At 47.3% G+C, this 13,183-nt stretch overlaps 2 protein-coding genes across 6 annotated transcripts in view; both read left to right on the forward strand.

Annotated features, from left to right (window-relative positions):
* Positions 1-253: 253 nt before the first annotated feature.
* On the forward strand, positions 254-8,166 carry fam110b (family with sequence similarity 110 member B). 2 transcript variants are annotated; one of them, XR_013771396.1, is made up of 4 exons: positions 254-656; positions 3,020-3,426; positions 4,442-5,528; positions 7,161-8,166. XR_013771396.1 is itself a non-coding variant. In XM_079244157.1 (3 exons), exons 1-3 carry the CDS (start codon positions 534-536, stop codon positions 5,328-5,330), a joined length of 1,419 nt encoding a protein of 472 aa, XP_079100283.1. In that variant the 5' UTR covers positions 254-533; the 3' UTR covers positions 5,331-5,661. The 2 variants fall into 2 exon arrangements, 1 of the variants encoding a protein (XP_079100283.1); XM_079244157.1 differs by lacking the exon at positions 7,161-8,166 and having other exon boundaries at positions 4,442-5,661.
* A 4,002-nt stretch (positions 8,167-12,168) lies between these two features.
* Positions 12,169-13,183, forward strand: part of atg10 (ATG10 autophagy related 10 homolog) — a 5,473-nt gene continuing 4,458 nt past the window's right edge. For all 4 annotated transcript variants that reach the window (XR_013771383.1, XR_013771384.1, XR_013771385.1 and 1 more), the window contains exons 1-2: positions 12,169-12,283; positions 13,028-13,134. Coding sequence is in view for 1 of the 4 variants with exons in the window: in XM_079243958.1 (XP_079100084.1) it covers positions 13,030-13,134 (105 nt within the window). In the remaining 3 variants the exon portion in view is untranslated. The remainder of the gene's footprint in view (positions 12,284-13,027; positions 13,135-13,183) is intronic.

Below are 13,183 nucleotides of genomic sequence, written 5' to 3' on the forward strand. Positions count from 1 at the left end.
AGAACTAGAGCAGAACTAGAGCAGAACTAGAACAGTGTGTCTGGATGCGGTCTTTCCTTCCTTCAGCATGTTGTTTGTCTTTTCTTGCGATTCTTGCCATCGCTGTCACCATGTATGTCTGCCTAAACCCAGTGTCTCTCTCTCTCTCTCTCTCTCTCTCTCTCTCTCTCTCTCTCTCACTCACAGATCTGGGGTGGGGGGGGGGTGGGGGGTCACAGCGGTGGGGCTTTTTCCCCTCAGCATCCTCTGCTGTAGGAGTTGTGGTTCTGACCAGAACCGGTCTGAACTCTACAAACCAGCAGAGTCCTGTGAACCCAGCAGGACCCCCAGCACCCCTCCCCAGCCGATGCTCAGCGGTTTACAACAGCAGCAGGTGATGGTGGTGAGGAGGTCCTGCAGCTTCATCTACCTTTAGACTGCTGCGTCCACAACTTGTGTCTTCATGCTTTGGGGGTCCTCTGGTGCCCCCGCCCTCTGTCACCCCCCCTCCACCCGCAGCCACCACGGCCGGCCACCCCAGTCGCCTCGTTGCCATGCCAACAGAGACATTGGCCCAAGCCCTGCCAGATAGCAAGGCCACCGGCCCTGCAACACCCTTCAGTTCAAGCGTACCCCTTCGCATCCTCAACAAAGGTCCGGACTACTTCAGGAGACAGGTACCGTGTGCCACCGTTTCTAAATACAGCACTGGAAAAGGTTTACAGACTCCCCATGTATGTCTGAATTAATGCATCAATGTTAAGTCTTCATGTAAAGTACATCAGAATATGAAACAAATCCTAAAAATGGCATTTTTCCACCACTGTACAACGGAGTACTACAGAACACCACAAAGTACTACATGATTCAGACAGATAAGGACGTGTAGAAACAAAGATTGTGACAGTTTCAGGTGCATTGTTTCTAAAAAAAAAAAAAAAAAAAAAAAAAGAATCATTAGTAGTGCTGGGCATCAATTAAAATCTTTTATCATAATTAATAACATTATCTACAAAATAATGTGATTTACCAGTCGTTTAATACATAATTTTATCTTAAAAGTACTGCTATAAGTAGAAAGTTTCAGGCTCCTCTTAGATTCATGTGCTGCTGGGCAATTGTGGGGGAGCTCCGGCCCCCGGCCCCTGGCAAAATGTCACGCCCATCCTCTGTCCAATCAGAACCCTTCCCAATGCTGCAGAGGCGTGTCAGCCAGGACAGCCCCACAGCATCCAGAGCCTTAAGGAACTCCGGGCAGATCTCATCCACCCCCGGGGCCTTGCCGCCAAGGAGCTTTTTGACCACCTCAGCGACTTCAGCCCCAGAGATAGGAGAGTCCACCCCTGAGTCCACCAGCTCTGCTTCCTCATGGGAAGACGTGTTGGTAGGATTGAGGAGGTCTTCGAAGTATTCCCTCCACCGACAGTGGAAGCCAGTTGGTAACCATGGCAATAGAAATGTTAGCGACAAATGGACAAAACAGAAAGCAGAAAAAATATCTGGACTGACTACGTCAGATAGCGGCTCATGGTTACTGTGATCTGCCAGTTTTTAAGTTATTTTCTTTTTTCATGTTAATTTAGACCATCGGTTGAACAATAGTAGAAAAGGGAGGAAAGAAAAAAAGTCTCCCGATCCCTCCCCATCTCAGTACTGTAATATGTTCATGTTCTACCGAGATCGTTCGTTGAATTCAGCCACTGCAGATAAAATATCCATCATATTGTTTCAACTGTATGAAATAATGTTTAATCAGTTAGTTTGTGATGAAGCTCCAGATCTCTGAAAGAAGGACAGAGCGGCTCTGACGTCACCCTGCAGCGGTACAGCGGACCGTCCGCGTGTTTCTCTGCATTAATGCTCCAGCGGTTTTGCCAATTTCACAACAATCTTCAAGAATTAAAAAGCTCCGTGCTGTTCGTATTTACATTTTTCCACGGCCGAATTTTTCCCATACTGTTATAGAAACCAACCATGGCACGTCCTCCATGATCTCCTTCATATTGTGAAGAAATATGCATTTTTCAGAAAATCCCCATATTTTCATTGGAATCTGTTAAAAGGAGGGGGCGGCACTTCCGTTTAACACTCTTATCTTTCAGGCGCGATCACCTGACGGCGTGCCGTGCACTTATGTTCATACACACTGATCTCCCTGGACTGCACAGTCACACACATCCTGCAACACCATCATGTTTCACCATCATCAGTGATTTGCTGCCGAACAGCTTCAGGTGCTGCTAACGGCGGTTACCTTGGCAACGCCACAACAAGAGACATTAAATAGCCTTGTTAAAGACCTTATTTTAACTGTAAAAACAACATTAGTAATTGATCTTATATTATTTCTTTTGTGAGTAACTGCAAAACATACATACATACATATATATATATATATATATATATATATATATATATATATATATATATATATATATATATATATATGTATACATATACATGTATACATATATATATACATATACATGTATACATATATATATACACATATACATGTATACATATATATATACACACATATATATATACACACACACATATATATACATATATATACATGTATACATATATATACATGTATACATGTATATATATATATATATATATATATATATATATATATATATACACATGTATACATATATATACATGTATACATGTATATATATATATATATATATATATATATATATATATATATATATACACATGTATACATATATATACATGTATACATGTATATATATATATATATATATATATATATATATATATATATATATATATATATATACACATGTATACATATATATACATGTATATATATATATATATATATATATATATATACATGTATACATATATATACATGTATACATATATATATATATATATATATATATATATATATATATATATATATATATTATGTAGATATACATATACTGTTTTCATGTTTGTTTTGCCACAGCAGGTGAACACGATATTAAAGGAAAATAATCCTTTTTCCCCTCCTCAGGTGGACCCTAATCCCAAACGTCTGAGTGCTGTAGAGCGACTAGAAGCTGATAAGGCCAAGTATGTGAAGAGCCAGGAAGTAATTAACGCTAAGCAGGAGCCCATCAAACCGCCCATCCTGGCTAAGCCTGCTGTGGGTCATGCTCTGCTGTCTAAGCGGGGCTCTGGGTCTGCTGGAGGAGGGAATGGAGGCGGGATACCCTTCAAAGCATCCAATAACAATGCCAAGTCTGACACCTGTCCAACCAGCAGCGGCAAGAGAGAAAATCTGAACCTTGAGATCCTGAAAAATCTGCTCAACTCGTCCTCTTCTTCAGGAGCAGCATCGGACGGGCTGGCAAGTGGAGCCAAGAGTGCCGTGCTGATGAGGTCATCGGGGGGGATGACCCGGAGCTGGACCCCCTCTGGGTAAACTTAAGTCATTTATATACACATCCGGCAGGTTTCTAGTTAGCCACATTCTGCTCTCCACATGTTCAGCATTGATGCTCCATATTGTCTGATAGATTGTCCTTTTTTATGAAAATGATTTTCAAAAACATTGAAAAGATCAGAGAATTTGCTCTTTCAGGCAGCAATTTTCAATCTTTTTTTATTAAAATCCTGATTTTTATACATTTTATAATGATAAGTTCATATTTATTATTTCAATTAAACCAATAAATGAACGACTGAACACAGAGCAACAACAACAAAGACCAAAGTCTCCTGCTCCAGGCCTTCGTTGGAGAGTATGACACAGAAACACAGGTGGAGAGCGACGGTACACATATTTAACATTTCCACAGTCAAAACCTGGAAAGGGCGCCATAATAATATCCGATCCACCTGTCCCACTTTTCTAACCCCTTCGTTGGGATTCCGATCTCACGCTTCCAGCTTTAAAGGGTGGAGCTTGACACAAGGCGGTCCATTGATTGGTGGAAGAATCGTCCCTTCATATGTAACCCGGCAACCAGAAACCTGCCAACACTGAGACGGCCGTCCTGTCGCTGTTTGTGCTCTTTTTATGTGTACGTTTTCCACATGTTGTCTTGCTTTGTGTTGCAGTGGTGTTCAGATATAAATTATGTTAAGCTCCATGTCTGAAGATAAACTGCATTTATAGTTGAAAACAATATGCTGGAAGTCAACCATTTTCCTCCTTTAACTTGTGGATAAACATGGCAAAGCAGAGAAACCCTGATGGGGAAGGCTGGGTCTGGTCTACTGCCAGGTCATGTCCGTCACCAAGGGCCTGAAATCCAGTCACACATGAATGAGACTTTCCACAGCGGCTTGGTTCTGCAGGTTTACATGTTTCCTGGTCCGTTTCCGTTCAGCTGAACTAGGGAAGGAAAACATCTGCAGAACTGCACTGTGGAAACGGTCCGGTTCTGGTCCAGAATTTCCTCTCAAGTTTGTCTTTCTGTCCCTCTTCCAGGATGCCGTTGACGTACCGATCAACGATGGCGCTCAACGAGCAGCCAGCAGACTTGGCCCCCAGCCCGAGCACCTCACATTCCCTTAGATCCTTCTGCCATTCTCTGAAGGTGCTCCCGGCCAGCAGTGGGGGGCGTCGCAGCCCCCAGCAGGGAAGGAACCTGAACCTGAGCAGACGGGTCCAAGAGGAGCGGGGCTGTGAGCGGTCTCACTCCCCCCTCCCCCCGCTTCTCACCTCTCACTCGTCTTCCGACCTCCTGCGACTGTGCAACGGTAAACCGCTCCGAAGCGCCCGCTCCAGCAGCTCCTCTGCTCCTCCCCTCCCTCCCAAACCCAGCCTCGCCTCTCTCCCCCCTCCTGCACTTTCCCTATCACTGCCTCCCCCTCAGCCCACTCTGTCCTCCCGTGATAACACCACCCCTCTCTCATTACCGTGTGACCTGGAGGACCCCCCCACCGTGTCGGCTGACTCCAGCGTGGAGCCGGAGCAGGGCTCGGCCGTGGCTCGACGCTCCTCTTTGCACAGATCTAAATCCGACCTGTCGGACCGCTACGCCCGGGCGGGCGCCGATGTGGAGCGCTTTTTTAACTACTGCGGCCTGGACCCCGAGGAGCTGGAGGCCGTGGGGCCGGAGAACTTTGCGCGGGCCAACTCGGACATCATCAGCCTAAACTTCCGGTCGGCCTCCATGATCTCCTCCGACTGTGACCACTCGCACCGGTCTTCCAATGACGGAATATCAGAGGCCGACGAGGGCGAAGAGGAAGAGGAGGAGGCCGGGGAGCGCGTGCCCTATGGCATCTCCGCCGTGGAGCGCAACGCCAGGGTCATCAAATGGTTGTACAGCATCAAACAGGCGAGGGAGACACAGAAGGTCTCCCACGTTTAGGCACGAAACACAACGGACAATCTGAATCCACGGGAGGCGCATCATGCCAGTCACATGATCAACGAGGGATGAAGGAGAATCGGACTGGGATCATCTGAATTCTGAATGAGAACCAGTAAGACTTAGACAGGTGTACATAAAGTCTGCAGAGAAATGCAGCATCCATGGAGCCAAATGGAGATCAGGCTCATCAGAAAGGTACGACTTTTCATCTTCATGCAGGATTTCTGGCTGAAAGTGAAAAAAAGTCAAACTGTGCAGCAAGACCCAGAGCTCCAAGATTTTCTTTCTGCCTCCGGCTCTCTCCAGTCAGCCTGCCTGTTAACCAGTTAACCAGTCAGCATGTTAACCAGTCAGCCTGCCTGTTAACCAGTTAACCAGTCAGCATGTTAACCAGTTAACCTGCCTGTTAACCAGTTAACCAGTCTGTTAACCAGTCAGCATGTTAACCAGTTAACCTGCCTGTTAACCAGTTAACCAGTCAGCATGTTAACCAGTTAACCTGCCTGTTAACCAGTTAACCAGCCTGCCTGTTAACCAGTCAGCATGTTAACCAGTTAACCTGCCTGTTAACCAGTTAACCAGTCTGTTAACCAGTCAGCATGTTAACCAGTTAACCTGCCTGTTAACCAGCCTGCCTGTTAACCAGTTAACCAGTCAGCATGTTAACCAGTTAACCTGCCTGTTAACCAGTTAACCAGTCTGTTAATCAGTCAGCATGTTAACCAGTTAACCTGCCTGTTAACCAGTTAACCAGTCAGCATGTTAACCAGTTAACCTGCCTGTTAACCAGTTAACCAGCCTGCCTGTTAACCAGTCAGCATGTTAACCAGTTAACCTGCCTGTTAACCAGTTAACCAGTCTGTTAACCAGTCAGCATGTTAACCAGTTAACCTGCCTGTTAACCAGTTAACCAGCCTGCCTGTTAACCAGTTAACCTGCCTGTTAACCAGTTAACCAGTCTGTTAACCAGTCAGCATGTTAACCAGTTAACCTGCCTGTTAACCAGTCAGCATGTTAAAGTGATAACCTGCCTGTTAACCAGTTAACCAGTCTGTTAACCAGTCAGCATGTTAACCAGTTAACCTGCCTGTTAACCAGTTAACCAGTCAGCCTGTTAACCAGTTAACCTGCCTGTTAACCAGTTAACCAGTCAGCATGTTAACCAGTTAACCTGCCTGTTAGCCAGTCAGCCTGCCTGTTAACCAGTTAACCAGTCAGCCTGTTAACCAGTTAACCTACCTCTTAACCAGTCAGCCTGTCTGTTAACCAGTCTGGTTAACAGTTGCTGACTGGTTAACTGGTTAACAGTAGGACGTCACAACATCAGAAATACAATTTTTAAAAAGGCAATTAAATAATAATCACATGTCAAATACGATGAAATACTGTATTGTATGTAGCTAATTGAATTATTCATTTCATAACCATAATAACAATAATAATACTGCGATGGACTGGCGAGCTGTCCAGGGTGTACCCTGCCTGTCGCCCAGAGCCGGCTGGGATAGGCTCCAGCTTCCTGCTACCCTCAATTGGATTAAGCGGTTCAGAAAATGAATGAATGAACAATAATAATAATAATAACAATAATAAAGTAATCAATGGAAAGGGAAATAAGTCAAGTGTTGTTTTCATATAAATTAATTTAAATAAATTAGAATAATTAATTATATTTGGTTTTTTTATCGGTTTTCATTTATTTTTCCCCTTTTTCCATTTTTTCATTCATCATTAGATTATTACCTCATTTAAGTACAACATTTTTGCCACAGTAAAAACTTTTCGTGGTTATGAACCAACTCTGAGGAGAATATTCCATCTTTTTAGGACACTGGCTCCTTCAGAAAATCTAACGTTTCCATCACTTTAATGCTGCATGAAGATGAAAAGAAAGCAACACACCTGAAGGACATTTCCATGATGCATCTCCTGCTTTCAGCCCTCCAGTCATTACCCCCCTCATCAGACCTGTTCTGCTGTTTCCACGGCAACGGATGAACTGGATCACTAGAACGGCGTTCCATCTGGACAACATCCTGGTGCCGGGGGACACGAACGCAATCATGTCTGCACTTATTTGCTTTTGTTTGTTTGTTTTTAAAGCTACCTGTCCAGCAAAGATGAACTTTCTTCTTTCTTTTTTCATTCAGTAACAGGATGACCTGAGAGTTCTGCCGAACCTCAGAGCAAACAGCAGCTACAGTGTAGAAGGTTTCAGCTGCTGGCCACTGAGCTCGCTGTAGTCCTTGTACACCAGTGGCAACCAGTGTCAGGGTCTTTCTGCCAAGGCCAGATCCAGCAGCACGAGGGGAGGGTTATAAAAGCCCGCTGAGGATCAGAGTATTGTAGTTTGATGACTTTATAAGTTGGTGTTATTACCTCCACAGGCCTATCTGTGATCTCACTCTGTCAACCTGTCATGACAGGAAAATCTGCAGCTGCTGTTGAGATGATGTGATGGATTTAGAAATGGCTGTGCTCTGTAAACCCCTGCAAAACTCCCCTCATGCTAACAGCATCTGTAAGAAAAGATCTTCAATAAAAGCCAGATGAGTGCAATCAGACGTCGTTCATTCGTAGCAGCGACCAACAAACCATCTTCACACACAAACTCTGCATTCAGAAACATACCAGAGAGCAGCTGGAGGGGAGATTCCACCATCTCCAACACTGAATCCACACTTCTGGAGAAACTGCTAAAAGAAAGAATGTGGATCCAGTTGCAGTTCCTGTTTATTCCCAGTACAACATCAACAACATATTCCATCTGAAAATGAAACAATTATCATTTCTTGGAAAATATGAGCCGTGCTGCTGTGATGATGCAGGATGTGGTCCCGCCGGACCGGTTCTGCTGCCCCACCATCAGGATGTGGTCCCGCCGGACCGGTTCTCCTGCCCCACCATCAGGATGTGGTCCCGCCGGACCGGTTCTGCTGCCCCACCATCAGGATGTGGTCCCGCCGGACCGGTTCTCCTGCCCCACCATCAGGATGTGGTCCCGCCGGACCGGTTCTGCTGCCCCACCATCAGGATGTGGTCCCGCCGGACCGGTTCTGCTGCCCCACCATCAGGATGTGGTCCCGCCGGACCGGTTCTGCTGCCCCACCATCAGGATGTGGTCCCGCCGGACCGGTTCTGCTGCCCCACCATCAGGATGTGGTCCCGCCGGACCGGTTCTCCTGCCTCACCATCAGGATGTGGTCCCGCCGGACCGGTTCTCCTGCCCCACCATCAGGATGTGGTCCCGCCGGACCGGTTCTGCTGCCCCACCATCAGGATGTGGTCCCGCCGGACCGGTTCTGCTGCCCCACCATCAGGATGTGGTCCCGCCGGACCGGTTCTGCTGCCCCACCATCAGGATGTGGTCCCGCCGGACCGGTTCTGCTGCCCCACCATCAGGATGTGGTCCCGCCGGACCGGTTCTCCTGCCCCACCATCAGGATGTGGTCCCGCCGGACCGGTTCTCCTGCCCCACCATCAGGATGTGGTCCCGCCGGACCGGTTCTCCTGCCCCACCATCAGGATGTGGTCCCGCCGGACCGGTTCTCCTGCCCCACCATCAGGATGTGGTCCCGCCGGACCGGTTCTCCTGCCCCACCATCAGGATGTGGTCCCGCCGGACCGGTTCTCCTGCCCCACCATCAGGATGTGGTCCCGCCGGACCGGTTCTCCTGCCCCACCATCAGGATGTGGTCCCGCCGGACCGGTTCTGCTGCCCCACCATCAGGATGTGGTTCAGCATGCACTGGTTTCCAGGAGAGAATCATGTCTGCTCCAATCTAGTGCTGCCTGAAAACCCCAAGATCACCAGCAACCAGCCCAACTTTTATCATGGTCCGTCCAGTTCCCAGAGAATCCTCTCATCGTTATCAGCCGCTGATGAGGATCCAGTTTGTCTCTTCTTTGCATCTGAGAGACTCTGCCTCTCTAACATGCCCACTCTGACACGCGTTAACCTCCACTTGTTTCTAATTTTACCGGCTACTTTTCCAGCCATGTGTTGCTCTTGATCCGTTTTTTACTGATGTGTTGCTGCATCAGATTCATAACTGTCACATTTTACATTAAATGCTGAAATGCCTTATTATCTGATGATGTTTATCTTTCCTGGGAATAAACATGGGCTTGATGCCATTTACAAGTTGTTTAAACTGTAAATAAAAACAGAATTCAACTAAGAGCTGGCTTCTTTGTAAGATACAGCGAGGTCAAGGTCTCCATGTTCCTCCTGAGTCAACAGAAGGTTTGGATGAGTGGGATGTGTTTCATCTGTCATGGGCTGCAGGTCACACAGGACTGGATGTCCCTCTTCGGTGGCCAAAAGCTCATCTGCTCATTATGAACCTCGTCACGCTGAAGCCTAGTGGATTCAGACCCTGATGTTTCCCTGCGGCAGAGAATTAAACAGCCTTTCTTTCTGCATGATCTTCTTCATGTTTGTCATTTTCAGAGTGTTCACAGCTGTGGTAGCTCTCTGCTTCCATCTAGTGGCAAACATGACAAACGTCAGACAAAAACACATCCAACAGACTGCATGTACAACCGGTTCCTTGATACTTTGGAGCTATTTAGCCTTTAATGGTTTTAATGAGCCTCATGTTTAAACACAAGGCGCAGCTTTCACACCAGCTTTACTACATCCACCTTACGCCTGAAGGATGTCTAAATACAAAATCTTTACGCTCACAAGACATAAAATCTCTCAGAAACATTGCTTTAAGTCTGGAGACATCACCTGACATCCACCGACACTCAGTGGCACCAAAAACTTGAGATCCTCGAATAAAACTTCTGTTCTAAAATCAGAAAATACAAACAAGTTTTGTTTCTGAGTGACATCCAAGTAGCAAAGTCTGGCAGTTAAAATTGATGCTGATGGAGGGAGGGAGGATAGGGGAGGGAGTGTGCGTTAGCCAGTTAGCAACATGAATTACCTTTAGCTGGGTTAGCTAAGTTAGCTGGGTTAACTGTTTGCCAAGTTAGTTGGGTTAGCTAGGTTCACTACATTAGCTGGGTTAACTAGGTTAGCTATGTTAGCTGGGTTAGCCAAGTTAGCTGGGTCTAAATATCAATATCTGAGCATCTGGAAGAGATTCTGGACTTGATGGGGGCCACGTCAAGACTGGGCCAGACATTTCCAATCTTCTGTCACTGTCTCAGAAATCCAACACACGCATCAGCAAGGAGGGTAAGCAGCACAAACGCAATTCTTGGCTGCTGTCTGCCATGGAAAGAGTTGAAAAGCATCAAGAAGAATCCCTTCGACATCTGCGATCTCTAAACAAAAGAGACAACACAGATTCCCTGAAAACAGCCACAGACTCCCTGGAATTTCTCCAACACTCCCTTCCTTGGAGGGAGACTCCAGACTCCATTGTTCTGCTGGGGGACTTCAATGCTCACGTGGGCAATGACAGTGAGACCTGGAGGGGAGTGATTGGGAGGCATGGTCCCCCCCCTCTGAACCCAAATGGTGTTTTGTTATTGGACTTCTGTGCTCGTCATGGATTGTCCATAACAAACACCATGTTCCAGCATAAGAGTGTCCATATGTACACCTGGCATCAGGATTCCCTGGGCCGCAGTTCCATGATCGATTTTGTAGTCGTATCGTCGGACCTGCGGCCACATGCCTTGGATACTCGGGTGAAGAGGGGGGCGGAGCTTCAACTGATCACCACCTGGTGGTGAGTTGGCTCAGATGGTGGGGGAGGAGGCCGGTCAGATCTGGCAGGCCCAAACGTGTTGTGAGGGTCTGCTGGGAACGTCTGGCTGAGTCCCCCGTCAGAGCGAGCTTCAACTCCCACCTTCAGCAGAGCTTCAACCATGTCCCGAGTGAGGCGGGGGACATTGAGTCTGAATGGACTGTGTTCCATGCCTCTATTGTTGAGGTGGCTAGCCGGAGCTGTGGCCGTAAGGTCGTTGGTGCGTCGGGCATCATGTTGCGGATTCCTCTTGAACCAGTCCCAAGTCTAAAACAGGGGCAAAGCAGCAGCTGCGTTCCAGCGGCCCACCTCCCGAGCCACAGCACAGGAACTCGCTTGCTAGGCGACGATCAGCCAGGCCTTCAGTCCCTGTGATGCATGGAGCGACATGTCAGCCACACAGAGTAATAGCAATCACCTGGCGATCAGTCGCCCAGAGAGCAGAGCAGAAAGCTTGATGCTTTTTCCCACCATGACCTAATGACACCCCCACTTAATATCACTCAGACCTGATCATCAATGGGGAAAAGACACACCATCAATGATCTGATCAGCAGGGGTGAAGGAGACCCACACAGGGATTTCTCTGCAGAAGCAAGGTCAGCCACCAGAAGTGTGCTCTCAGGTGTGTTTACATGACACTGCGGTGTGCAGCACTGCCTTTATACCGCAGCAGATCAGCCTCTGATTTGCACCTGGCAAATCACAGAAGATGCTTTTGGAAAAGGAGAGCTGCCTCCGACTCTGACACAAGGTTTCATTAAACTAATCCCAAAGCCAAATAAGGACAAACTTAGTTTTGATACCTGGAGACTGGTCAGTCAGCTAAACAATGATGCCAGCATATTTGCTTCTGTCTTTGCAAAAAGGCTAAAAGGGAGTTAATTCATTTGTGTTCATCTATGCATTTCACGACTGAGAAATATAATTTATTTTACTCTTATAATGTACATTACATTACATTTAATGTTGATACATATATCGAACCGCTTTAACTAATTTAGTTCCTTTGTGATCAACTCCCAGTGTTTCTACTGTATATTTCGCTGTTTTTCATTTTGAAAAAGAAAATAAATCTGAACGCCTTCAGGTCAACAGCGCATGCGTGTAGAGGTCTTGTCACGTGACGTGGTAAACCCGGAAGATAAACATCGTCGTCTGTTCCTTCTGCTGAGTAAGACCAGGTCCGAACCGTCCGAGACCAGGTTCCGAACCGCCCGAGACCAGATCCGAACGGCCTGAGTAAGTTCCGAACCGCCTGAGTAAGTTCTAGTAAGATCCACCCTTCTAGTCCAACATGGACCGGATCCACCGTTCTAGTCCAACATGGACCGGATCCTCAGTTCTAGTCCAACATGGACCGGATCCTCAGTTCTAGTCCAACCTGGACTGGATCCACCGTTCTAGTCCAACATGGACCAGATCTTGAGTTCTAGTCCAACCTGGACCAGATCTTGAGTTCTAGTCCAACCTGGACCGATCCACCGTTCTAGTCCAACATGGACCGGATCCTCAGTTCTAGTCCAACATGGACCGGATCCACCGTTCTAGTCCAACATGGACCGGATCCACCGTTCTAGTCCAACATGGACGGATCCTCAGTTCTAGTCCAACCTGGACCGGATCCTCAGTTCTAGTCCAACCTGGACCGATCCACCGTTCTAGTCCAACATGGACCGGATCCTCAGTTCTAGTCCAACCTGGACCGGATCCACCCTTCTAGTCCAACATGGACCGGATCCACCGTTCTAGTCCAACATGGACGGATCCTCAGTTCTAGTCCAACCTGGACCGGATCCACCCTTCTAGTCCAACATGGACCGGATCGATTCTTCACGTCACACGTCTCCACCGCGTCCACCGGTCACGTCACACGTCTCCACCGCGTCCACCGGTCACGTCACACGTCTCCACCATGTCTTCAGTTTAATTTTTCACGGGTGAGCTGATTCTGACGTTACTTCGTTGTGTGTTCTGGTTTTGCAGAGATGAGCGGCCGTCTCCTGGATGAGGAGCAGTTCCGCCGGTGCTGCCAGCTCCTCCTGCAGCAGTCGGAGAAGCTGCGAGACGGATGGAGGTGGGAGGCGGTCCAGGTGAGGAGGCGGGTCCTATCTTAGCCTGAAGACGTGCTCACAGCGTCAT

The sequence above is a fragment of the Telmatherina bonti genome (assembly GCF_933228915.1).
Source record: "Telmatherina bonti genome assembly, chromosome: 7".
Taxonomy (NCBI): domain Eukaryota; kingdom Metazoa; phylum Chordata; class Actinopteri; order Atheriniformes; family Telmatherinidae; genus Telmatherina; species Telmatherina bonti.